The 27112-nt window shown below is 35.2% G+C and overlaps 1 protein-coding gene across 1 annotated transcript in view; it reads right to left on the bottom strand.

Annotated features, from left to right (window-relative positions):
• Nucleotides 1-1614: 1614 nt before the first annotated feature.
• Nucleotides 1615-27112, bottom strand: part of LOC142354579 (phospholipid-transporting ATPase ABCA1-like) — a 90934-nt gene continuing 65436 nt past the window's right edge. Inside the window, exons 14-24 of the mRNA XM_075406907.1 lie at nt 24964-25734; nt 19868-20253; nt 16320-16393; nt 15716-15728; nt 14243-14363; nt 12151-13741; nt 9055-9276; nt 7804-8011; nt 6861-7189; nt 4115-4454; nt 1615-1953 (exon numbers count right to left, since the gene is read on the bottom strand). Coding sequence (XP_075263022.1) covers nt 1858-1953; nt 4115-4454; nt 6861-7189; nt 7804-8011; nt 9055-9276; nt 12151-13741; nt 14243-14363; nt 15716-15728; nt 16320-16393; nt 19868-20253; nt 24964-25734 — 4151 coding nt within the window. The 3' untranslated portion in view covers nt 1615-1857. The remainder of the gene's footprint in view (nt 1954-4114; nt 4455-6860; nt 7190-7803; nt 8012-9054; nt 9277-12150; nt 13742-14242; nt 14364-15715; nt 15729-16319; nt 16394-19867; nt 20254-24963; nt 25735-27112) is intronic.

Raw genomic sequence — 27112 nt, 5'->3', positions numbered from 1 at the left:
TTCTGAAAGCAGCCAAAGATACCAGTCGTGGCCCCATGAAAAAATTTATGAGTGAATATATGTGAGATTTTAGGTTGATTTATGCTCAATCCACAAATAGTTCGGTCAAATTTTCTTGGTAAAGTTTTTACCAACTTTTGCTAATTTTGTAAAGCATCAATTATAAAATTTCTACTTCAAACACTACTTTGCTTATAAACTGCGCAATAATCAAGATTTGACAAGTCTTGGTAAAGACTTGAATTGGTCTTGAGCAAGTCTTGACATGTCTTCCCAAGTCTCAAGACTGAAGGTAAGACGTGATCAGTACTGATTTGTCAATTCAAGACGTGTATTTCACTGGAGAAATACTGAACAAGACCTGAAACACGTTCCGGATTTCACTATCACCTGAGAACAAAAATACCCAGTGCATTACACTGAGTAAAGGCTCCAGTTATGCTTGTTTTGATCTAGTCAAAATGGGATCAATCAAAATTGACCTATAATAATTGATTCCACAATTGCGCCTTATGGATACTTTGTATAGGTTACTTATCGCAGTGCACTTGCTACAAGGTGTTTTGTTTCCTATTGCAAACTTTTACAACCATCCGCAAATAGTACACATCTGTTTCTATTTTGTGTCAATTCTCGGATTCTTTTTTTAGTGTCACAGATCCACCTAACGTTTGCGTTGCTGTGTTTAGCTTTTATCGAAAGTTTTTCTCAGTCTTTCTTTAACTTCCAAGTTTACTTCCTGTTTAAAATTTTTGTATAATGATACTTTCATTAATCATTGGCCCAGCAAACAAGCCTCATATATTGTTCAGATTTATTAAGGCCCTAATTCTGCATCTTGTACATCGTGTTGCATCAATAGCAGCTTGTTTTCTTCACAAGCTCTAGAAGACTACAACATCGTTGCGCTTCAGATCAGTCATTTGTCTGTAAAACTATCTATAGCAAAATCCCCTTTCTAAGATTCTCTCTGCAAGACTTTCCGGTCATGAGAGCTATGATCGTCACAAATTCCTCTCTGAGCTGCTTGGGGGTTCCTACTGTTAAGCATTACTGTCAGATAACAACGCACACTTTCGATCTATGATGTCTGCAACTAACTTATCACCTATTTTCCTTTTTCATGTTCACACTCTTAGACAATATCCCGAACCCCTCGACTCATCACATGCACCATTGCAATAAATATCACGTATTAGATGGAAAATTGATCCAATGCTTTTCCTTAGTGGTAGAACTGCTTCAATGTATTTTGACTGAACTTTACTTGTGGAAGTATAACAGTTGTCGTAAGGAAAAATAGGAACGAAAAAAATAACTGCCGGTGTAGTAAGTAAATTGTTTTGCTTTCGAATATGTCATATTTGGCCGTATCAAAAGTTGCTAAGCTGTAAAGATCTCCAGCTTTCGTTTAAAAAATATTGAGTAGCATTGCTAGAGCAGGAGTATCTGGCCCCATTTCATTCCCGAATTCGAATTTCAATCTTGATCTCTTTTAATCTGATCCCAACTGTTTATCTATACAAAATACATTAGAAAGATCAGTTATTCTAGTTCTCATTTTATCAAATATTTTTCTTTGAACTTAAGTGAAGCCTCTCTAAAGCGAGAACGCGAAAGTCCATAGCCCAGCATTAAAATTTTTTTGTTTTGGCATTTCAATTATTATCATTTTTTGTGGGTCGTTGCTTAAGTTTATTTCATATAAAAGATATGATCAATGTAAACTGTAATTAAATCTTTAAATACCAATTATTTTGCACTTATGAGGAACTCAGTAATATTTTACTCTGAAATTAATATTTCCTCTTTAACAGCAGTGCAAGCAAATATTTCTGTGATTGAATTGATATTGTATTAAGAGGCAGCCTCTGTTCTCCGCCGTCTCACTTTAGTCTTCCGTTTCTTGGGCTCATAGTCATCAGGGTTCCCTGAATCCACTATCGAGTCACCCTGAAACATTTTTAAAAACTTTATATTTTAGTTCTTAATATTTCATAAAGATCACAGCTGACAGAATATGTGTTTTATATTTAGCCAGATCAAATCCTCGGGTTTCCTGGGTTTAGACATTGATCGAAGAAAAATTCCACAAATTTATAGTGGGGAACGTCGTTTATAAAGGAGCGTAAGAAGAGGACTTTTCCAACAATTGCCACCTTTTTGGTTCCTACAAGAGAATCCCCAACTCTTCTGTGCTATATCCCAGTTAAAAAAATAGATAATTTATAGAAACGTGCATATTTTTTCAAACAAATACAAAGTAACACACAAAACAGAAAACAAACTGTGACATGTAACTCAAAAATTGCAGGTCAGTTACGCCTTCTATATTCTTTTTCGGCTAAAAGCCTTAGCGCTGCTTAATTTATTCTGTGGCGTTTTAACTTACTATGCACATCGGTGGAAGGTTATCACTATTCTCTGACTTGACGAAAAATCTCTCGGTTGAAATATATCTAAGAACAGGACCCTTTTTGCCAAAAGAGAAAGGGCGATTGTTGAAATGATCCCTAAATCTTTGCATTGGTCGGGTATGATATTTTTGCATCGAAGAGTACTGTCTCTTTGCGCAAGAAAATAACTTCTGACGTGATTGGTGGTGGTCAATCCTTACTCTCTGTTTCAGTAGATGCTAGTAAAAGAACTGACAAACCAAAGTTGAATCAGGTCGATGCATCCTAATGGAAATTTTACGATTTGACAAAGTACCTGGAAAATTTCCATCGTTAAGAAAAATTGCGTTCTTTTTGTCTTCTTAAACGAAAAACTAACGTCGAGCGAACTGCTCTCACACGAACGGCGAGCGTTTGGCTTAATTGAGTGGAAGTCGGAATGAGTATGAGCGCGAGGGGAGGGGGGCTGATGAACGCAGGCAGGGGGAGTGTGACAGGTTTTGAGTGGAAAGAAGCGGAATGGGGGTGGGTACCGCGAGTGGAGGTGGAATGATGTGGGGGGGGGGGGGGGGGGGGGGGGGTTGGGGTTAAAAATGTGGGGTGGGTGTTAAAAAAGAAGGGGCCAAACTCTAAGAACTGCCATTTACATCGCGAGTCTATGACTTAAACTGCTTCGGTGAAGCGCTTATTTATTACATAGAAACTAGTGAGCCGGAAGGTTCTGAGAGTATTTAATACCCTCCGGATTTTAACCGTTTATACCGTTTTATAGGACGAAAAAATCACCAGCGTAAGACAAAAAAATTGGTCAAGAGAAAATTGCATGAAAAACCCACAGGAGAAATAAAATTGCCACAAATTTTATAATTGCAAAAAATTTTTTTAAATGTTTAGCATTTATTTTTCAAAATGCATTCCAAGATCCTGAAACAGGAGACAAGCGTTAATGAGTTTCTTCATCTACCATATAGGGCTACCTCTGGAATATCAAGTTAAGCATTACAACAAAATTGGCTGTTAACAAGAACTTAATTTTTTTCTTGCTTTCTGAATACGACTTTTCCATAACGAAATGCAAAAATGCCTGGGCTCAGATTTGACTTGACCGTCGATTAAACATTCTCTGAAACATCTCAGAATTGAGATCTATCAGAATCCGATTGGCAAAATTTTTTCTTGTATGAAGTGCTATGACTACCACTTTTTGATAATTACGGTATCACTGACAATGTTTTCCAATTTTTTAACTAGTTTTTTTGAAATACATGTTTTTGCTCTTTGTGTTAGCCTCTTTCAAGATTTTAAAGAAAATAGGAGACACATTAAGAAATTGTGTTTTTATAACTCTTTCAATTATCAGGTCAACTCGGGTGCGCTTTACCATTAACTTATCAAGATCCCTTAGCTGTGTTATTTAATGACAATTAAGAATGTTATTTAATGATAACTTTTACTTATAGTAGATATCAAGCTGATGGCTTTCCTAAATTAAAAGAAGCAAAAATCACGCTATCAAACTCTCTGTTTGCGAAGATTTGCAGTCTCTGATAAATCCCCTGTACACACGATAAATGCTCCTTCTACTTTCTCACAATTGAATTGAACTGTTGAAGTTAGGATTGTAATATTTTGTCCTTTTTGTTATGAAGTAACGTCCAGTTATGCAGAAAGATACCATTGATGAATCAACATAAAATTGTTTTCATGAAATATCTAACCCTAGCAATCGAGTCTCGAATTTGGTTTTTCAAATCCAAACTCTGGTTCGCGTTCTTCGGACCCTTCATTGACTCTCGCGCTTTCGAGTCGGTAGGCGCTGACATAAACGGTCTATAGAACCTCTGGCTTTTCTTTTTTGGGGGTCTTTCGTGAGATGCTACCGAGGACACCCGAGACGACTTTGGAGTGGCGACAGTGTCCCTTTCGCTTCCGGTCATGACTGCGGTAGGAGCAACTGCAGCCGAGAGACGATTGGCATCAACTTCGCCTTGATTGTCGTAGAGTTCTGGCTCCTCGTCTGGTTTTGCGTCTTCTTGATCGCCGGAGTCAACGTTTGATCTGAAACAATTTTCACAGGTTATTTGTAGTTCTGCTGTGGTCGAACCAGCTTTCTTCAGGTTTTGATCATGAAATGTTTTACAAAACAGAAAACGAAAATTATACCCGAAGATTGCGTTCAACAAAATTGGATCAAGCATGTTCGCAAGCCACAACCAATGTAGCAAAACCAATGAAGGCGTTTTCTGTGTCTATATTAATTTGATCATAGTTTGTGCTACCCATAATTACACAGATCGAAATTCAAAAACGAGAGTGAAAACAAACTTCGGAAAATTTTAATCTCAACTGTTTCCCTCGAGATTCAATTTTCAACTTCTTAATTTTACTGTTTCACAACAAGCTTTTCAATTTTCGACTTAGAAAGAAGGTGCGATAGAACTGTAGGAGCGATAGCTCAGTAGAACTGTAGCAGCAAAGGACAAAAAAATTGACCTGATAAACCGCCCGTTGTTTAAGTAAGCTTACAAGCTTGATCAACAAATTTCTGGTGATCATCAATCCAAGATCATACAAAATTTACACTCATAATAATTACACTTAAGTTTTATTATTAATTTTAATTTACACTTTTGATATTCTACACTCTTAAAAAGAGTGTAAAAAATCAACACTCTTCACACTATTCAAATTTTTGTTACACTCTTAACGTTACACTCTTCCGATCTCCATAAAGCGGAGAAATAATGGGTGTGTATAATTAATTACACTCTTCACACTTTTTTCCTCGTAAAAACACGACGGAATAAAAATAGAAGTATTTTATTCCTACATTCTTTCCACTCTTTTCTCTCATAAAAAGTGGTGAGATAGTTGGTACAGTTAATAAAATAGTAAAAAAGGTGTCAAAAAATCTCATTCAACATTAAAAACCGACATTTTAAGTTTTTCCAGTATGTTCAGGATATGTGCTTCCCTCCTCCTTTTTTTTACTGGGCTAGGGACCGGCTTCAGCGGAGTTGCAAAAAAAACAACTATAGAAGATTTTAGCAGAGCACTAGGTAAAAACCAGGCCCAAACTCTATCTTCAAATAAAACTAAGCAACAAAACATCAGATGTAACTTAACATAGCATCAATACCGCCATCAGTATCTCGTTTTTTAAAAAAAATATGAGAAACCTCGGAAACGAACGCACGAAAAACAAATATTTTCCTATACAGGCTAGATCAAAATCTTTTGCTGCTTCACAACTTTTAGATGGAACTTTTAGTTTGAGTTTTTAAGTGTTGTAAACAAATTAATGATCCTTCTTGATTCGCTTCAAAAATAGAGATTAGCGAGATCTTGGAAATATTATTTGAAATACCGATTTTTTTTCAGCCAAGCTAGATCAAAATTTTTTGCTGTTTTGTAATTTTATTGGGGAACATTTGGATGAGTTTCAAAAGATTTGAACAACCCCTTGGTCCAATTGAAAAAAAAACACTTTTCAATGTCTCAAATATTCCGCTCATTTCTCACGCAAATAAGCATGAAAAACGAGAAGATCGACTGGAGAGCCAAATGATGTGATCGATGAGCAGAGTTTGTTATGGAAAATGGCTGGAATGAACAAAAAATTGAAGACAAGAGCTGAAAAAGCAGCCCGGAATAAGGTCTTATCGGTTTTCATCGATCGGTCAGCGTAATTTCATTAACCCATTGATGAATCATATCCTTGAAATTAAGAAAGAAAAATCATTTTTTTGTTCAGTTGTTCAAATTGAATATGTTTTTTACAGTGAAAAATCTACATCATTGCGTCGGTATTTCTTCTTATGTAATTTCGTCTATAGAAACAAGGTTGGAAGAAGTTAAAAAAGATATTAAGCGTAATTGGGAAAAAAAGGCATGTTGGAAGAGTGTAAAAAATGCAAACAAATATTAAGTTTAATGTTAGCAAAAAAGAGTGTATGTACTTTTTATTGGAGCACCCTAAATTATACGCTTTGCAAGGATTGTAAAAAGAGTGTAGACAAGAGTGTAAAGTGTAATTTTAAGAAATACACTCTTACACTCCCTTCCCCTATAAAAAGGAGTGGAATAGGCGTTACACCCTAATCCTTACTAAATTGAGGTTAATTACGGATGAAACCAAGACCCGGGAACGCACGAATGTTTGTCTGATCAGAGTCAATTTCAAGTACAAGAAATTTTGGACGGTGGTCACGGTTGAGTCTGGGCTATGATCGTAAGGAAATTTGGAAAATGGTCTGGTGTGTGATCAGAGGTTACTCTTGCCAGGGATTTTCTGATCAGAGATGAGATCGAGCGCACTTTGAATCAACAATAGAGAGCACAAAAATCAAAAATTTGTTCCAATTTGACTTAGGTCACTTTTGACATCTTCCGGGACGAATTCCACATTGAAATCTTTCTATGTGCCAGTTTAAAAATTGAGATTTTTTTTATTAGTCTACCTACTTAGTGGCTCGTGGTTTTTCCATCTGATCCTTCTGATCACCCTCATCTCCTTTGCGTTCTTCGTCCTGGTTTGAATTTTCCTGGTCCTCATAACCTGAAAACTTGTCGGGCTCTTCCTTATTTTCAGCTGCGTCTTTTTCCTCATCTAAAGAATCCTTTTCATCTTTTTCAGCCTCTTCGCCTTCTTTCGGAATCAGAATGCTTTTGGAAGTGGCTCGCTGGAATGCATTTTTGGAGAACCGGGTTGAGTAAATACGGGTCAGTGCAGCCTGGCTTTTGACTTCTCGTAGAGGGTCATCAGATTGCTCCGCGGCGAAGTTGATGAAAACCTAAAAAATAGAGTTTGTTAATCCTTTCTTAATTTGCGTTTTTAAGAGATTCAAAGATAATAAAGTGCGTGATAGCCGAGAAGTAAAGCCGGTCGTTAGTTTGCCGATGATTGGTTGAATCATTTTCTTCCGCGTAAAGTAGTCGAGGTGATTTCCCGGTTGGAGGAGTCATCGTGGTTCACCGCCAAAATGAGTAAGAGAAACTATAAAACTTATGTAAGACCTTGATAAGTCGCAAATTCCTGGAAAATCTTGGGTATCATCTTCGGAATACATCTTAAATCTTTCTTGGTTCACTTGTCAAGATTCACTTGTTTCCTGATATCCATGCGAAGATATTGCAAAAGTTTCTGCACATCGCGATGTTATCTTGCCATATGCCAAGATCTTCGTTTTCAGCATATTTTTGTACGTTTCTTATTAAGGCCATCAAGTTTCATTTTACTCGGGAGTTGAAAATTGACAAGTGGCATGATGCGCCGGAAAACCGACAAATCCGACATGGGAATGACCGAAAAGGACAGCTGATAACAAATTCCGTTTACACACTTCACACTCGAACACCTAACGCTAGTGTGATTACGCATAGAAACGAAGTTATTTCTAATCCCGACCTGATCTAAGCTGGTCTGGTTGATGGAGTAATCGTCAATAAGTACATCTGCAGATATGTTGACATCGTATTTCACTTTTATCTTTTTCCCTCTTTCCATAGTCCGGAACAGATCGGCCACAACTGCGTGGTCTTGTGGAACTTGGAACACAACCAACCCAGGCAGACGTTCTTTCACTTCAGCTTCGGGATATTTGCCGAGGAAAAATCTAAAAGGGAATCAGGACATTCGAAGAGTTTATATCTACATGACAACAAGAGTTTGCAAGCAACAAACAAGCTCAACTAAGTGAATTGCAGTTGTATTGATCTTTTAGGTTGTCCACCCTCCATAGTCTGCATATTATGCACCCTCCAGTTACAGAGCAGGCAATATTATATTGGAAATCATAACGCTAAAATACAGCATGTGCGCCTGGGGTGGCTAATTAAGAAATAATTTGCACCTGTTAAGGCGGGTCACAAACGCAAAAAGTTCGTCTTAATTATTTCTGTCTATTTCGTATGTTTTAATCCCACAAACTAAAAGTTGCCCGACTAAAAGGCAGGTTTTCTCGACACATAAGTATTCCTTGTTGAGACGCTACATTTTTCCAGTATCATATTTGAGGCTGACCCGATGAGGGCTATTTTTACAGCCTTAAAGGTACATTCGAGAGGGTTACTTATTTCTGCAAGCGAGTAGACTTATCTAGATCTATGTTTTTAATACAAAACGACTCACTTGAAAGGTAAAAGCGATGAAGAACGTAAGAGAAGTACGTAAGGATAATTAGGTTTTGCGGCAGACTGAAACCTAATAGTGAGTGTGTTAGCCATTTATTATTCATATTAGTGAAGTTTGAGTCTCTGATTGGTCAATTTTATTAAAATGTTTTTTCTGGCTCTGATATTTCTACATAAATTGCTTTTCCGCGTTTTTTGAAGTAATGTGAGAGGTTATTAGTGATTTAAATCCTTGATTTCCCATAAGGATCTTTATTGATTTCCTCGATTTCATGCAAGTATCATATATGGTTTCCCGGATTTCAGTCAAGAATCATATATGATTTCCTAGGTTTCATGCAAGGATCATATATGATTTCCTTGGTTCCATTCAAAGATCGTACTAGAAAATACGTTATGATTTGTATGATATCATATATGATCCTTGTCTGGAACCAAGGAAGCGGCGACACGGGTCACGGAATATGTTTCCGTCTGCTGCACATATTGTTTTGAAGGTCAAAAGATCATGTGAAGGGTCACTGACCTTTCCACTGTATCTCCCAGACCCTCCTTCATCTTGACAGACACAACATATCCACTGCCATACTTGCTCTTTATATGCTGAGTCGATCCCATACACTTGAACTGTCCGTTCACCATTATAGCCAGTCTGGTGCACAGTGCCTCACACTCTTCCATTGAGTGGGTGGTGAGGACTATTGACCTCCCCTCGACCACTGCGTCATGGATACACTGCCAGAGAAATCTAAACTCACAACAAAGTTTCAGATTTTTATTCTCCAAAATCTAAAATTTTGAAAGCAGAACTTTCATGTTGTAAGGTACTGTAAGATTATGAAAATATTTGTTACGAGGGTTCAATGTATTATTTTAGGAGAAAAGCTTCCAGAAAAACTGTCCATTAATTTACCTACCCAGGCTGAGGTCCCCCATCAAAAACAGGTATGTCCAGCCGGTCCCAAGCAGTCTTATGTCCAGACATTTGCAGACAAAAAACATCTATGTCGAAGATTGTGTGCGTTCAAAACATTTCGTGCGGTCTTCGCGTGTTCAAAAGTGAGTATGTCCAGACTTTCGTGTGTTCACCAAACTTTCGTGCATTAAACTAGACTTTCGTACGTTCATTGAAATTTGTGCGTGAATTCTGCGTTGAAAAACATGTATATCCAGACTATCGTGCGTTCATGTCCAGAATTTGGTGAGTTTACCAGACTTTCGTGCGTTCAAAATATTTGTGCGATAAAAAGCATGCATGTCTAGACTTTTGTGCGTTCACAAGTTGAGTGCGTTCTTTGTGCGTTCACAAGTGCGTATGTCCAGATTTTTGTTCAGACCTATCTCTATAGTTATGCATACAAGCTGTACACGACATTCTGATAACGTATTAATTCTAAATATAAATATAGGATGAGGATTGCGATGTAGAGCCTTTGTAGTTGATACATATCTAAATAATAATAAAAAATGCTGATGAACATATTGGTTGGAAAGTGTGTAATTCATCCAGTTATTAAATCGTGATTTGCTTTTTCAGCAATGATCTATTATTCTAGGAGTAAAGATGACCAAATTAGACGAAAATTTGAACTCAATTTTTTCTGCGTTTGAAGTTTTGCAGCTTCTGAACTCAAGTGAGTTGAGGATTTCTGCGTGGAAAGCGTTCACTTGAGTGAGCAGTCTTATAAGAGGACTGAATCAACCCCAATGTTGTCGCCATTTTGAATTTGAAGTGTTTTTATGTTCCAGGTGGTCATTATGCTCAGATTTTGGTGCGTTCAAAGCTACGTAAGTCCAGACTTTTGTGCGTTCAAAGTTTCCTATGTCTAAACTTCCGTGCGTTCATTCGTGTTTTCACACTGTAATTTTGATCGCACGACACCCCCTTGTGCGTTCAATCCGGTCTGAAATAATAATTTATGATCCTTTTGTTGTGGGACCTCAGAGTGGGTAGGTTTATTTTGGAACTTACCAGAGCAAAATATTAGATCCTGAACTAATATCAAATCCGTAGACATTAAATAAAAACAATTTAATCTTGAAGAATGCACAAACAGAACTGCAAGGCGAATTGAGTACTGAATGAGAAAAAAAAATTCAGGACGGTGTCGAGTTTAAATCACACTCTGCACAGACTTGGTTTGTTTCATTGTAATTCGCGTCTGAATTAGGCAAAACTCAAACCTAATATCGAGTTCCTAGCAAGGCTTTACCATAGTTTTTGGAATAATGTACTTTAAATCCTTTAAAATTACAAGTTCAAGCAATAACCGTAGAAATTAAACAAATTTGTAAAAGTAGTTGAAGCTTTGTCACAAGTCAAGTTACCTATAGTCAGTTTTAAGAAAGATTTTGGAAGTTTTCAGCACTCTAACTGCAATTTTGCTCGCCTCCTAAACCTGGATTTAGTAGTGGCGGAAAAAGAACCATAGGAGTAGTGTGATATATATTGCATTGTACAAAATCTATACTTTTATAGTTCACCAAAACAAAAAAAATAGACTAGACACCAAACAATTAATTAGACACAACAAAAGCAAACAAATATAAAATAGCTCAAGTTTGCCTTCAAAAACGAGAAACTTACCAAAAACAATGACAACAAGGAGGAGTCAATTTTAAGTCTTGGTTGCATATGAGCCGTCTATAGGAAGTGTCGTTGTCGCTGAGCTCTTTATGTAAATGAAAATAATTTTCACGTCATAAATTCTCCAAACAACCACGGCATACTCTTCAGTCATTATATGACGATTATCTTGCAAAAATCTAGAAAGAATATAGTAAGAGAAATACCATCATTCTGCAAGACCTTACAATTTCTTGTGAAATAACCGTCGATTTAAAGAGTCTTGCAAAGTAGTTGTCCAACTTGTAAGTTTCTTGCACAATTACCATTTTACAAGAACCGCCGGAAACATGCCTTAGCAGTTGCATGAGCCTCTTTAACCCAGTTGAAGACTAAAGAATAGGATTGGACTTTATCTTTGGCACACTTTTCAATTCAGCCATTTTTTTATGCCATTAAACCAAAACAGCCAGGACTAGCCTATGAACACTTACATATTTTAAAAAAATTTTTTACAGAATTATCATCAAAAAGGCGAATAATTTGTTGTTTTTGGTGTTCGCAGTTGACAAAATTCTCCAGAAATTATTAAAAGCCGTCAAAATAACATTTGTTTATTTCTTTTCCTTTTTCTTTTTATCTATTTTCTTCACATTTTTGGTGGTCTTTTGATACTGCCTGATTCAGAGTTAATTCAGAAATACAATCCGCGTTTCTTTCTGGTTTAAAAGGAAGCTGAATCTCAACATTGCTGTGATACAGAGAATTACAGTATCGCTCCAGAGTTGGCTCTGAAATCTTTCTGAATATGCACTCAAAATTGAAATGTTTCTTATAATGATGTTTTGAATCAATGCTGATAATCGTTGACCTTTAGGTAGGGGCAGCCAATTTGCCGAGTGTCTGCAAAGTTGAAAGTGTCTGAAAACTTTTTCCTAGATTGAAGTAATCATTATGGGATGGCGGATGGATTTTTTCGGATAATAATCAGGTTGAGAAAAAACTAGAGCAAGAGAACCAGATCATCAGCGTTTCCAATGTAAATAGCAAAATTACCGTCTGGCTTTCGGATCCATTCCAGCTGTTGGCTCGTCCAAAAAAATAATTTGCGGGTCACCGACCAGGGCAATTGCAGTGGACAACTTCCTCTTGTTACCCCCACTCAAAGTACCCGCTTGCCTTTCACTGTACTTTACCAATCCCATTTTTTCAATCACGCTGTCACACACAAAGTTAACGTGAATTTTCTCAATGCCACGCAACCTCGCGTAAAGCATTAAATGCTCTTTAACCGACAAAAAGCTCATCAATGCGTCAAATTGAGGACAAAATCCCAGTTTTTTCCTTGATTGGTTCACGTGCGTGACAACATCGTACCCCCCAACTATTGCCTGACCCCCCGTAGGTAAAACGTCTCCAGTCAGCATTGTGAAAGTTGTTGTTTTTCCCGCTCCATTGATTCCCAATAACCCGAAACAGGACTTTTTAGGAACGTGAAAAGTTAGATTTTTCACAGCAAGAAACTTCCCTTTCCCCGATTTATATTCTTTTCGTAACTGACGAACGACGACAGGTTCTCGGTTGTAATGACCCGACAGGACTTTTTGCTGTTCAGACTTTACATCGGTTTCTATAGATCTAATTTCGTAAGCATTTTCGTCTTTAAAATTAGCAAATTCTGCTTTCGAACCTTCTCTTTCGCGGAACTTTTTTTCAAGCTTTCTCCGCTTTTTCAGAACTAAAGCTCGCCTTATGACGTAATGGTGCTCTACACCAACTATAATCGTGAAAAATAAAAATCCTTGTATAGCCAAACATAATAAGTGAATTCCAGTAATTTCAAGTTCAAATGGACTTTTTCTTTCATAATCAGCAATTTCTTTCAAATTTTCGGCTACTCTATACTCGACAATCATGTTGAACATACCTCTTCCCAGGCAATATTGAGGAAAAATTAGGAAAACGCCTTTCAAAATTTGGTTAGCTCTCACCATATTTTCAAACATTTCCATCATATAAGTGACTACTGTGGTTATGATTCCCACAAAACCATTCATAAGTATTAACAAAACATAAGCAGTGCTAGGGTTACTAAACAGGTAACTTAACGGGTACATCAGCGGGGTAATTGCCCAGCCATACAAAATCAACAACATCAACAAACAGGGAAAATTATCCCCACCAACATAGGCATCCTGCTGAAATGCTAAAAATATTAAAATAATTAAAATAAGAGAAATTAGAAAGTTACAATAATCCCAGGTAAATGTGCTAAACCAATAAATATTGGGGTTAACTCCACTAACATATTGCAAATGCTTTGATTTCGAAATTCGTTCCTCGATTAGAAACAAAACAAAGCTAGCGGGTATAAACCCTAAAGCGAATATAATAAACAACGCCACTATAACATCTTTGATCATATCTTGTAGGAAATTTTCCAATTTTTGTTCCGAAGTTCGTTTCCATGGATGGGAATACGCAACTATTCCATAATTTTTTCGGATGTTTTTGTCGGGAATGTTGTAGCGAAGCAGTAAATTGTTCAGGGCATTCATGACTGAAGGCAGAACGTGAAATCCTTTATTGTTCCACCAAATAAGGACATTTTTCTCCGCCAGAGTGTCGTTTAAAACCGAGTTCAAATCTAAAAATGGAACGGTTTCCTTCGCCAGAAATCCATTTTCTACAATTTTTAACAATCCATCCTATTTTGCGTGATCTTAGACCTATAGACATGAAAATGATTTCAATTTTTTCGTATTTGTCCAAGAAATTTGTCAAGAAACGTAAGAATTTATGCTAAAAAGTGTACGATCTTTGTATGAAATCAAAGAAATTGCTCCAAAAAAAAGAAACGAAGAAAAATATGGTAGCCAGAATCTTCAGTAAAGATCAATTTGATCTTTCGTTTTTTAGACTGTTTGCTTCACAAACGATTTTTGGTGTGATTTTATTAAGGTATTAATTTATCTTTTTATTTGTTGGTGACGATGATGGTCTTAGCAATATAATTTATGAACTAGTTGATAAAGAAAACAGCTCCCTTTAACCATCCGATAACAGCTAAACCCCGAACTGTACGTTTTGTTTATAAATGTGTTGTTCTTTAAGAAATCTTCAAAACTCTTGGAAGTTTTGTACATGCCCTTTGTGTCGTACTTGAAGTCGTCTCTTAAACCCTGGAACTCGTAGCCATACAGTCGTTTCATTTTGTAGTCCAGTCGTGTTTTCAGGGTGTAATCTGATATGTTGCGATCGGTCATTTGCTGTGATAAAGATTCTCGTTTCCCAATTTTTTGAAAAAGTTCTTAAAAATTGTGAATTATTTCCCAACAGTAAATATTTCTTAGTACGATCCAACTATAAAACCAAAAAATTCATCTATGATTCTCGAACGAAATTCAAATTTTCATTAATGACCCCTAGCATGAATTCAAAGAATTGATACGTGATCTCCTCATGAAACGTAAGAATGCATGCTAAAAAAGTTTATAATATTAGTATGAAACCGAAGAGGTCATATATGGTCCTAATATGAAGTCAATGAGGTTATATGAGATCTATCCTTGTACGAAACGTACAAAACCTCAATTAAGTCGCGAGGTTGATTAAAGTGCGAGCATTGCATCGAAGAAATTACATAAATTCACCTAATATGAAATCAAAGAAACCAAATATTATACTTGTAAGAAATTAGAGAAATCATTATTGATCCGTGTAAGAAACCTAATTGAAGCCGTGAGGTATCCGAATGACGCCTAAGATGTCCAATAAAAAATCCATTTCTACCTATTCTTTGTATAACAACTAAGAATTAATACAAATAGTATGTTACCTAGTATAATTACAATTAAATTTTTTCTTTTTTACTTTTTGAAGTGCGATATAGGGTTTCATTTGCTATTTCAGGCACTCACTGCTTATTTTTTATTCCGGTGAATGAATTATTTGAAATTTTTTATGATCCTTTTCTGACTACCAAGAAATCAAAGAAACCATATAAGATCTAATACCAAATCAAAGAAAGTTGTATGATGGGTGACCCAGGAGAACACTGCGTATTTTAAACTCAGAGCAATTTAAGCAGTTCTTTGCACTGAGGCTGCGTAATTGCATAACCACGTTTTCTGCTATTTAATTGAATTTTTTTCTACTTCCCGATGTCACACCAAATCAGCCCCGATTCAGTTGAAAAACATTCAATTAACTCTCTACTCTTCAATTAACGCGCTACTCTAAATTTTTAGCTCAATTATATTTGATAAAACTTAGACCCTAAGGTTTTCGCTGCTTTCCAGTCGACAAAATTTTTATTGTCTAAAATTTTATGGTCAATGTTTACGTGTTTTTGGCAGTGATAAAGTTTCTTTCACGGAAAATGTAAATTTTCGCCTTCAACAATTTTGCAATACGGAGCCAAACCAAAGCTAAATGTTTTTTTTAGTCTTGGAGTTGAAGGAATGAGTTTTCTTATATTGAGATCTTTAAATGTATTTAGCGTAGCTAATCACATGATCCGAATCAAATAGTACGAGATTTTTCAATTTAAAGTAGCGTTTTCGATGACTTCAGAGTTGAAAAGAGTGGATTTTTGTATAATAATTGAATTTGAAAAAACCTGCCAATTAGGCCTAAAAAATCAGAGGATTACTCTTTGTAGAATTGAGGAATTAACCCGGAAGAAATTTCGATTTAAAATCCTGTGAGTTTCTGTCACTGTGAAGTTTACATACCTAACCGGTCAAGCTGTCGATTCAGATTCCGAATTTGTGTCTTAAAGTTTCGAATGGGCTGTTTTTTTACAAAAGAAAATATCGCAGCTGTAGACACAATTAGCATTGTCACAAAAAGTTGCAAAACTAATATTTTCCGATCTTGGTGTCAACAAAATGCTAAAAAGTTTTGAATAAATCTGGTCAAATATAACTTTGTCTAACAAAAAGTTATTTTGTCGGAATTTGCGAAATTGATCTCTGGTTTCAGATTAATAAGGGAAAGTAGACTTGATTCCTGAAGTTTCTCCGTAGTGTCCAAAATCTTCCTAGGGGGCACTGGACCCCCGGCCATTGCTGAGCAAACTGGAAATCCAGTTTCACAGTCGCAGTCTGGCGAAGGCCAGAATGAATGAAGATCGTACTTCTGCAAGAATGCGGGTGTTTTTGGAGTGTTAAACTGTGGCTGTGGGCTCTTTTTGCATTCGTGTCCGGATATTTTCCATTTACTGCAGCATCTTGTAGAATGGTGGGGTGGGTCGATCACGCCTTTGACTAGTTGGGCCATCATTGGGTCGCCGTAACTTTAATCAACCATTTCCTCCTGAGGTTCCGAAAATCGATAGCAAAAAACAAACCAATAGCGGTGTGGATGCAGTGGACTTTAAATTCCTTCGTTTATTGAAAAAACTATTTTCGTTTCATTTTTGATCAAACAAGGAGGCTCGGCAATGTGCGTACGCACATAATGTTCCGACCCCGCTCATCCACATTCTTGACTTAATTGGCTACCAAATGATGAAGAGATAGAAAACTTTGAAAAACACACACATCGTTCAATAAACAACCAATGAATACGATAATGCCACGCTAGAGGGCCGATGAAAGTTGTTGATAATAGGACTACTAGAAAGGACAATAATAAAAATCAAACAACAAACATTATTTACGACCAAAATTCTAATAAAATCTATAAAATATAACCAAATCTTTATTGACCAAATCTAGAGGGCCGATGAAAGTTGTTGATGATAGGACTACTAGAAAGGACAATAATAAAAATCAAACAACAAACATTATTTACGACCAAAAGTCTAATAAAATCAATAAAATATAACCAAATCTATAATGACTAAATCTAGAGGGCCGATGAAAGTTGTTGATAATAAGACTATTAGAAAGCACAATAATAAAAATCAAACAACAAACTTTATTTACGATAAAAAGCCTATAATAAAATATAACCAAACTTGTAATTAGAAAAATAACTGCAAAATTAAAATCGCATCAGATCAAAACCAAATCAATTAAACCGGCACTTCATTAGAAAAAATATGGGACCTGTATCCAATGCGACTGGTAACAGGTAGACAAAAAAGAGCAAATAGGTGCGAAGCTCAAAAATAATTTTCCATTTTGAAATTAATTAATTTCACAGTTATTATTGTCGTTAGATATCAACTGAAACCACTAAGATGTTCATTTATATCTACATAGGAAGGAATTGAGACATGTCATTATGCAACGTTTGATTGCGCAAAATTTCAAAGCCAATGGGATCAACGGTTATTGTTATAATTTTGAAAAAAACCAAAATTCCTTTGAAATATACAAAAAGGTAAATATTTAACATTTTATGAAATCTCGTAGTAAAAATAGTATCAAAGCCAAGAAACAAATGTTTGCAGCTAAAAACGTTATAAACTATAGCTCACTGGAAACGGGTTCTGACCTGTGTTTACAGTGACTGAACTACAAATATAAATCGATCGAAAAACTATTTAAAAAATACAAAGCTCAAAAACCCAAAATTGTTTTAGAAACCAGATATTTTAACAAGTCAAAACAGAATTAGGATTACAACAAAAAGCGCTGGTCTAAAAATCTACACCTCAAGAAGCCCATTGGAACGGCTAATAATCAGACTAAGGCACGAGCCCACAAAAAAAAACAAAAAGAAGCCAAAACTTCAAACAATTTTACAACATGACACTGTTTAAGGAGCTATAATGATAAGATGTTACCTACAAGAACGGCATATCATTATTTTCCCTTTATCCTAATATCAACGAGTCTTCCTTATAAAGGGACTTCTTAAACATGCCAGCTAAAAGAAACTCAGAAAATGAACAAAACAAAAATCTTGAAGTTTTTATTATTGAACTATATGGTCAAAGCAATCAGTCACAATGCACAGCCAAGCGCGGAAAAATGTTTAAATCAACAATTAAAAATGATGATTCTCAATGAGTGAGATTTAGTTACATGGTGTCGAAAATAAAAGTAAAAAAGAGACAGATCAAACAATTTTTTTTAATTTATTTTGAAATTCGTTCAAACAAACAGCTATGAACTGAAACATCTAACTCGATTGAGTTTACATCTTGGGAAAACAATTAATATCTACTGTTATCGGGTATATGGCGTACAACATCGAAAAGAAAGACAAACTTAAGCAAAATCAAGAAGCCAAAAACATTTGCGAGATAACTGTGTTTAGGCCCAAAAAGCAATTCAACAAAAACAATCAACATATCAAGATACACCATTTTCCAAAGTTGTGCAATTCCGATACAATGCTTTTCTTTAATTGGAGTTGTCAATAATGTGATACATTGACAAAAAAACAAAATGAAAAAAAAGGGAATTAAGATTAAAAACTTACAGAAAAATCGAAAACTCGTAGTTCCAAAATAAAGAAACCATTAGTTGAATATAAAATCGTTACCGACACTAATTAATACATCACAGGAAGTCTGTTTCTGCCTGTTTTTACTGAGACTGCGACCGAAGTTGAGAGAAATAAGAAAAAATAGTGGCAAAGTTCAAAAATTCACCAATATTTCCTCAAAAAAATGTATTCAAAGTCTTATTATTATTAGATAACAATTGAAAAAATTGTTTAGGTTCTTTTATATCTTCTCGGAAATAGTTGGATCTATGATTGGGAACGCTAAGTCATTGAACTGCAAAAATCATAAGAAATGGAAACAAAACGCAAGAAGTTCATAAAATTTTTACGAAAACAATTGGTCAGAGCCATAAAAACAGTGAGCTTAATTCTGAAACCATTGTCCGTAATTTACATTAAAAACATTTACATAGCTGAAACTTTTTGAAAAAAAGGTCGTGCCGCAATAAAATCTAAACAATTTTTATCATGGTGAGATCAAGATCAGCCCAGATATTGCTGAACGTCTAAAAAAACACTCAATTGTTGAAACAATTGCAAAATAGATCAATTCTATACAAAATTTTTCAGTTTGTCAAAAATAAAAATGCATTTTGTATAATTATCGACTTTAAATTTGCAAAAAATTGGCAAAACTATAATTCCAGAAGACTCTTAATGCCAGCGAGATTACAACTACCTTTTTTTAGGTTTGGAAGAATATGGCCGCAGTTTAAAATTGTGTACTTCCAGCAAATTTAGAGCATGTGGGCTAAAAAGCCATTTTTTCGACAAAAAAGTCTGAATTTTGAAAAATTTATCATAACTTCTAGCCAAAAAACTCGGATCAACAATTCAGCAGCCCTCCTCTATCTATAGAGATAGAATCAATTACACTACAATTAACAGTTATAAAGTATTTTAGCAATATTGACAAAAACTTTGTCAAAATTGACGATATTTTGGTCAAAAATGTGAAAGAAAACAGCTGAGTTACGTCTAATATTCACAAAACTTTAGACCTCGGTAACTGCCTGTAAAGAGCAAAAACTGAAAAAGCTTTTTAATTTCATATTCTACGCTGGACGGGCTTTTTAATGATACCACGCACAACTCTATGATTATTATATCGATCGGCCAAAATTGACTGAACAAAAAAAACCCATTTGAGTATATAGTTCCTCCCTCCTCAGAGAGGGGTCGGAACAATAAGGTTAGTGGGGGGGGGGGGGGAGGGTTAACGTTAAGCGGTTGCAAGGTCCGGGGAGGATGTAAAAGTAGCTTCAGAACCATGGCTAGATTTATCTTTGGCAAGCTGGTGTAACGCATCGTCATATAATCAATTTCATAAAACTTTTTTTATATCCCCAGGAAAATATTTGCTCACAGCAGGAAACAGTTGCCTTGAATCCGATATGATCATGTAGAGACCATCCCCATACATATAGACTTGCAACTCAATCGAGGGCTGATCTTCTATTGACGGCATCAACATCGCGAACAACATTGCGATCATCACAAAAATTGCAGGTAATATAATCTGGGAGAAAAACGCACACTGGTCTTTCCGGCTGTGGTGCCACCGTTTGATCAGAAGTGCTTTAAACTGCTGGTTGCGTAATTTGTTCCCGGACAGTTTGGGGGTGTTTCTTTGGGCAAATTTGACGGCCCCAGTTCGAGTTGCTTTTCGAAACAAAACGTTGCCTCCCGCCCCGACATCGACACTTTTGTCATCTCCCTCCTTGGTCTCTTTGTTATCCACGTTCAATTCACCTATAGATAACCCAGGTTTAGGCCTGACTTGAAAAGACTTTAAAATTCTAGTAGGGAGTAGGGGGTCTTTTTTTACTCATTGGTCAAGCATATGGTCTTTTCCTAAGTCGAGGCCTAAACCTGTGAACAGATTCTTGAAACCATGTTCCTGCATATTATAAGAAACTGCTCTCAGAGAAAGAGCGACATTTTCCAGGTTAAAGTCAACATATCAAGATACACCTTTTTCCAAAGTTGTGCAATTTCGTTACAATGCCTTTCTTTAATTGGAGTTGTCAATAATGTGATATATTGACAAGGAAACAAAATGAACAAAATATGCAATTATGATTAAAAAATTAAAGAAAAATCGAAAACGCGTAGTTCCAAAATAAAGAAACCTTTAGTTGAATATAAAATCGTTACCGACATTAAATAATACATCACAGGATGTCTGTTTCCGCCTGTTTTTACCGAGACTGCGCCCGAAGTTGAGAGAAATAAGAAAAAATAATGGCAAAGTTCAAAAATTCACCAATATTTTCTCAAAAAAGAGTATTCAAAGTCTTATTATCATTAGATAACAACCGAAAAAAAAGTTTAGATTCTTTTATATCTTCTCGAAAAAAATTGGTTCTATGATTGGGGACGCTTTATCATTGAACTACAAAAATCATAAGAAATGAAACCAAAACGCAAGAAGTCAATAAACGCAAGAAGTCTCATTGTTTCACGTTTTTTGTAAACAATATCTAACATTAATTGAGCCCTGAAAAGAAAATTTTGTCTCAGAGAAAGAGCGACATTTTCCAGTTTAAAGTCTACCTATAAAAGGGAGCACAAAAAAACTATGAAAACTTTTTTATCTTCTTTTTTTTCAATTCAAACACGCAAATTTGTCGGTCTTTGTAGTTTTTTTTCGCCGAAAACTGATTAAAACCCTTCGTTTGTTGTCAATGTGGAAAGATTTTGTCAAAATCCAAAGAAAAAAACGTCCTTTAAGCCAATTTGTGGGAAGAGAGACCAATTTGGGAGAACAGTTGCTGCATTGAGTGTTGGGTGACCAAATTATTGTGAAAGTAAATATACTGTTGTTAAAGTTTGGGAATATCCTTGATTCGACAAGAGAGTTAACAGATCTCTGCTGCTGTCATAAAAATTGTAATATATATTCGAATTTAGTGTATTTGTAAAACTATAATTATCCTTAAAAAAACTCATCAACTTTTCTAATTTTCTCTCTTTCTAGACTTTTGTTGTAACTTATAAGAGAAGGAAACTTACTTTTAGTAACAATAGACCAAACCTTAGTTGCTCAACAAAAATAAACCTTGGTGTTATATAACTAAAAGCGATTCCTAATAAAACGTTGTTGTTTTTATAAGAAGACAGTATACCATCTAATTGGACTTAATAACTTCGTTTCACATCTTTCTAGGACACCATAATGAAAAAAGTGTGGCTTCTTTTTTTTGTATTTACCTGGTTGGGTTACTGTAAAGTATAACAATCAAACAAAACGTAAGTTAAGTTAAGGAAAAGAACTTGGAGGAGGCTACTGTGATTATCACCGAGACTATTGGTTTCTCAGAGTATTAACCGTCCGCGTTCCATCAAGCAGAAGAATAGAGAATCTACTATGAGGGTAGGTTTGCCTACTCGTAAAAGATTGGCAGGAAACGCTAGCTTATGTAGGATGGATGTGTGAACCTTATGGCCAATGGCTTAGCGTTTCAAGTAGGTTAACATTCATTTGATTGGAGTGAACACTGACGGACTCTTTACGCCAGCTTCCTTCTTTCTTCTTTTAACTGTGTTGGTTGTTCCAGTGTTTAAATAATTGAATTGGAAACCTTGTATAGAACCTCTATTTGGTTAGCAACTTCTTCTTTTTAGCAAGATACCTTTTAAGATTAGAGAAGAACTATTGAGTAGAGAAGCAAGAAGACCAATACTTCTTATAAGTTTCCTCATTCAATTAATTGAAAATTTATAGCACCTATTGAAAGTTACGCACCTACTCAAATAAGGGTTGAACAAAGGCCTTGTTGTAACTTTTAATTCCATTTAAGAGCAACAATTTTGTGAAGTTATTAAACCTCCCTGTATTATGTTCTTTCAAAGAGTTATTCTTAGTAGACTTGTGCAATGCTGAATAGGATAGACCTCCATCCAAAACACTATAATTCTATATTGCCGACCACAGAGGGATAGCCAACATTTGCCAAAAAACTGATGAATTCGAAGAAGAATAGGATCGTCAACATTATTTCTTATGCCTATTTCTGGAAATTTTCCCGCGCGGAAAGTTCAATGAAAGTTCAATGAAGTTCAATGAGAACCCGACCAGAAGCAGGTTAAGTCCATGTTGAGATTTGGAGCGTCCAATTAATCAATTTAAACTATTAAAAGACGCCTCGTGTAAATCTTTGCGTGCCGCGGAAAAATCTGACACAGCAATTGATACACAACCTTACCACTGGCTTCCTGCCCTGATCCTTATATAAATTCGAACTAGTTGATGTGGAATCGGGCAACAAACAGACTAAAACGATCTGAACTTAATAATTTTACTTGTTTATTGAAATGGTAACAAAGGATACAATGCAATAGCGTCAAACTGGAATCAGTGTAAAATTATAATAATCTTCAAGTGAAAAGTCAATCTTTTGTGACAGTAGGTGGTAGGTGAAAAGGATCCCCATAATAAAACCAACAATTATCCCTAGCCGGAGAGGCAATATTTAAGAGCGGCCAAAAATCACACAAAATGGCAATGATGAATGTTACTTTTATTCTTCATCAAAACAAAAATTCCTATTATAGTTTATTGAATCTGTTAGATATGAATTGAAATCTTTGTTATGCATCATGAAGCGACCAATAACAGCTGTCAACGACAAGAAGGTAACAAAAAACCACAAATTAATCTAAAAAACTCAGTTTTGTCTCAGTTCATTTCTTCTCACTTCATTTCGAAAAACAAGTTCTGTTTTAATAAATTTTCTGAATTTTTGTGTTTCCACACTTTTTCGTCTGGAAATAAGACTGTAATTTAGTACATTTCTATTTTTGCATTAGTTTATTAATTTTCTAATAACGAAAAGTCTGAAAATATTTGAACAGATCTTGAAGGCAGTGCCCTAAAAATTCAAATTCTCTGAAATTTAGGATATGAAAAATGCTGTGATGTAGTCAATTTACAGTTTTGTAGTTAACGAAGCTAATTTGATTTTTTAAATCAATTAATTAGCTTTAAATTAGCTTTAATCAATTAAAAATGACAAATTATAGCTAATAAATTTTTGTCTTAAAGCCCAATTGTCTTTTTTAGACTAATTTAGCAAAAACTGGTCAAAACGTTTGACAAATCATAAAAAAACATATCTAACAAAATTTGTGTGGCTGATCAATGCTAAAATCAAAAATGAACCCTTGGAACAATTTTAAACTGTAATAATAATTCCTCAGTAATGGGTTTGGTTGGGGGCCCAATGTTGATTTTTTTCAGTTGTGATAATTTTTGAGCCAGTACTTTCTATCATTTCAACGTCTTCAAAGTGTTACCCTACGTATCTTTTCCCAGAGGGAATAAGAATTGTGAATTTTAGGGAGCAAAAACGGCAGCTATATTTGCGACATTAAAGTTTTTGTTGCTTCACAGTATTTGAGTTCTTTAGGTAAAAACTTTGCAACCTTGACTTAATTTTCGCTAAATTTTCAAAATAGTAAGGTCTTAGTTTTTTTTTTGCCCAAATCTACAAAATAGGCCAATTGTAGGCCAACAAAAACCTTACTTGACACAAAAAACACAGAGGAAACAGACTCTAATATGTTGCTAAGTCCCATTCAATGAAACATATTCACGATTTTTACAAGATCAAAAATCAAGATCAAAAATCGCGAAAAATTAGAATTTGAAAGATAAGTTTCGGAAAAAATTTTGAACAGCAGAGGCCAAAAGGGCAAAAATATTAATATTCTTAAAAAAATCAATTAAGGTTTGCCGGAATCTTCTTGCTATTACTTTCTTCCAAAGACTAAATTGTTGCTAAATCCCATTAAATAAAATATATGCAAGATTTTAAAAAAATTATTGCCTCAACAAATTCGAACATCGCGAAAAATTAGAAATTGGAAGATGAGGTTCTGAAAAAGTTTTTTAACGGTAAAAAATTTGTTAACTTCGTATCATTACTTGTTTTTTTTTTAAAAAAGATATACATGTTTGAAACCTATACTGAAGCATGACTATACTCAAAACGTTTGCAATTAAAAAACAACATTTACTATGACGGTGGAGTTGTTAATGGTGACAACGTTAGTGTGTGTGTGTGTGTGTGCGTGTGTGTGTGTGTGTCTGCGTGTTTATGTGTATGAGTATGTGCGTCCTTGTCTCGGTGGGTATATATATATATATATATATATATGTATATATATATATATATATATATATATATATATATATGTGTGTGTGTGTGTGTGTGTGTGTGTGAGTGTCTGCGTAAGTGTCTGTCTGTGTGTGTGTGTGTTTGTATGTTTGTGTGGTTTGTATATATGTTTGTGTGGTGGGTGTGTGTGTGTGTGTATGTGTGTGTGTGTGTGTGTGTGTGTGTGAGAGAGAGAGAGAGAGAGAGAGAGAAAAGGAATAGGGATACTTGTTTTAAAAAGTATCAGGCTCGCAAAAAGTATGTTAACAAAAAATTAGACAGAGCATTGTAATAGCAATACCTTTTGAGTTTTTCCCTGCGCTAGATGTTCTCGTTTTCTTCGACTTTTTTGTTCCAGCACTATCTCTTTTTTCTTCAGCCTCCTTCTGTTCGTTGTCGTTGTTTTTTTCATCATAATCTTTTTGAATTTCATTCCTTTTCTCTTTAACCACAACTGTTTCTTGTTCAGGTTCGGCTTCAATCTTTTTGTAACAAATTTTCTTTGCACACTTACAACAGCCGCAAAAACAACCACACAAGCAGAAGTAAAACCATTTCTTTTCGTAAAAAACTTCACCTTCAGTAGGCTGCTGGTCAGCGACTTTTATAAAAATGTCTTCTAAAGTCGTGTCTGAAAGTCCATATTCATTGATTCCTAATTGCTTTTTATTCGCCTCAATTGAGTCTAAAAGCTTCAAAAATTTGCCCGATGATAAACCCTGATAGGGTAAAGTAAACGTAGTTTCAACGCCAACCGTTTTCGCCAGCTTAGCTTCGGGAAAAATATTTTGAACAAATTTTGTTAACTTTTCAGCTGCTTCCTCGTCCTCCAGTCTTTGCTCTTCTTGTTTCGCAAGACTCGTTTCAGATTTGTTTGAAAAACTTTTTAGCTCGTCGTAAGGATTTTCAGAAGCGCCACTACCATTGCTATCAACTGTCGGTTTTGATTTCCGTTCGTTCTTTTCATCCCGAGCTATGACTAATTGGTATCCATCGCCAAATTTACGTCTGAGGAACAAGGATGAACCAGAGCAAATCAACTGGCCGTCGGAGATGATTGCGATCCGGTCACCTGGAAAAGATGTCTAAAGGAACATTTGTCAAATTGATTGTAGTCAAGTTCGCAATTACTCCAATATTCGTCAATCAATTCGTAAATGACTTCTAACATTGTTGTGCGAAATCGTCAAGAGTCTGATGGCGGCAGTAGTGAGGGTTTTTTTTATCTGATGGATTTATTTAGTAGTTATTTATTGTTCCGACCCCTCTTGAGGGGGGAGTAACTATATACTCAACTGGGTTTTTTTTTGTTCAGTCAATTTTGGCCGATTGATATATTCATCGTAGAGAGTTGAGATTAGTATCATTAAAAAGCCCGTCCAGCGTAGAATATGGAATTAAAAATATTTTTTTTATTTTCGTTTTTGACAGGGAGATATCGAGGTTTAAACTTTCGCGAAAATAGAGTAAATTCCGTTGATTTCATTCATTTTTTCGGAATTTTTGACTAAAATTTCGCCAATTTTGATAAAATTTAAAAACATTTTTCAGGAAAATGTTGTTGATTTTACGTTTAAAAAGAAAATACATTGTCGGCTATTTTCATTGAATTATTTTGTCACAAATTCCGGCTAAAAATTTCACAAAATTCATACTTTTTCATCAAAAATAGCACGAAATAAGTTTCTTTAGTCCACTCTGATTAGAATTGCATAAAGTGCACACCCAAACACCATTAACACAATCTTTTTAGACTGAAAAGGGGGCTAATTCCACTTCAACATCCGTTGGGAAAGCTCTGTAAATAAAAATTTGCCGTTTTTTGCTGACTTTATTCGTTGATTATCAAAACGCAGCATTTACTTTTGATTTCTTAACAAACAAAATATCTAGCCGACGTTCTGATATTAGAGGATAGATAATGGCTTTCATGACTTTGAAAACTATTGTTTTCCAAAATGAAAAAGGAAAACATTTCAACTTCGCAATTTTGTTCCTATTATTGTCTCTTTGTTACCTGGTCCCGTTAATTAAAGGTTTAAGATAACAATTTTTTGTCAAGGGAAGGTGTCAAAACGGATTGGTGTCACAAAATCTAATGTTTTTAAAGAATTCGTTATGAATTTACTGGCTTCGACACTGGTTTCTCACAAAGAAAAAAGTAAATTAATTTTTGATTTTTGTCATATTCTTTTTGTAGACGTAAGACATGTTCTGGTTAATTGCAGATCTCGAGAGCTTCCTTTGGAAGAATAAACGAACCTATTAATTTTTTCATTTTGTAAATAATGGCTTTTATGTCTTTGGAATTAAATATTTTTCGATAAAACAAGTTTTACACAATCTTGCTTTTTTCTTTTCGGTCTAATTGTTACCTAGTTTCAGATAATACATTTCAACGGAAGGTGACAAAAGGGATTGGTGTCACAAAATCTAATGTTTTAGGAGAA

Source organism: Convolutriloba macropyga, chromosome 15 (assembly GCF_964194025.1).
Source record: "Convolutriloba macropyga chromosome 15, txConMacr16.3, whole genome shotgun sequence".
NCBI lineage: Eukaryota > Metazoa > Xenacoelomorpha > Acoela > Convolutidae > Convolutriloba > Convolutriloba macropyga.
The sequence above is the reverse complement of the archived record's forward strand: the minus strand, read 5'-3'. Positions and strand labels throughout refer to the sequence as shown.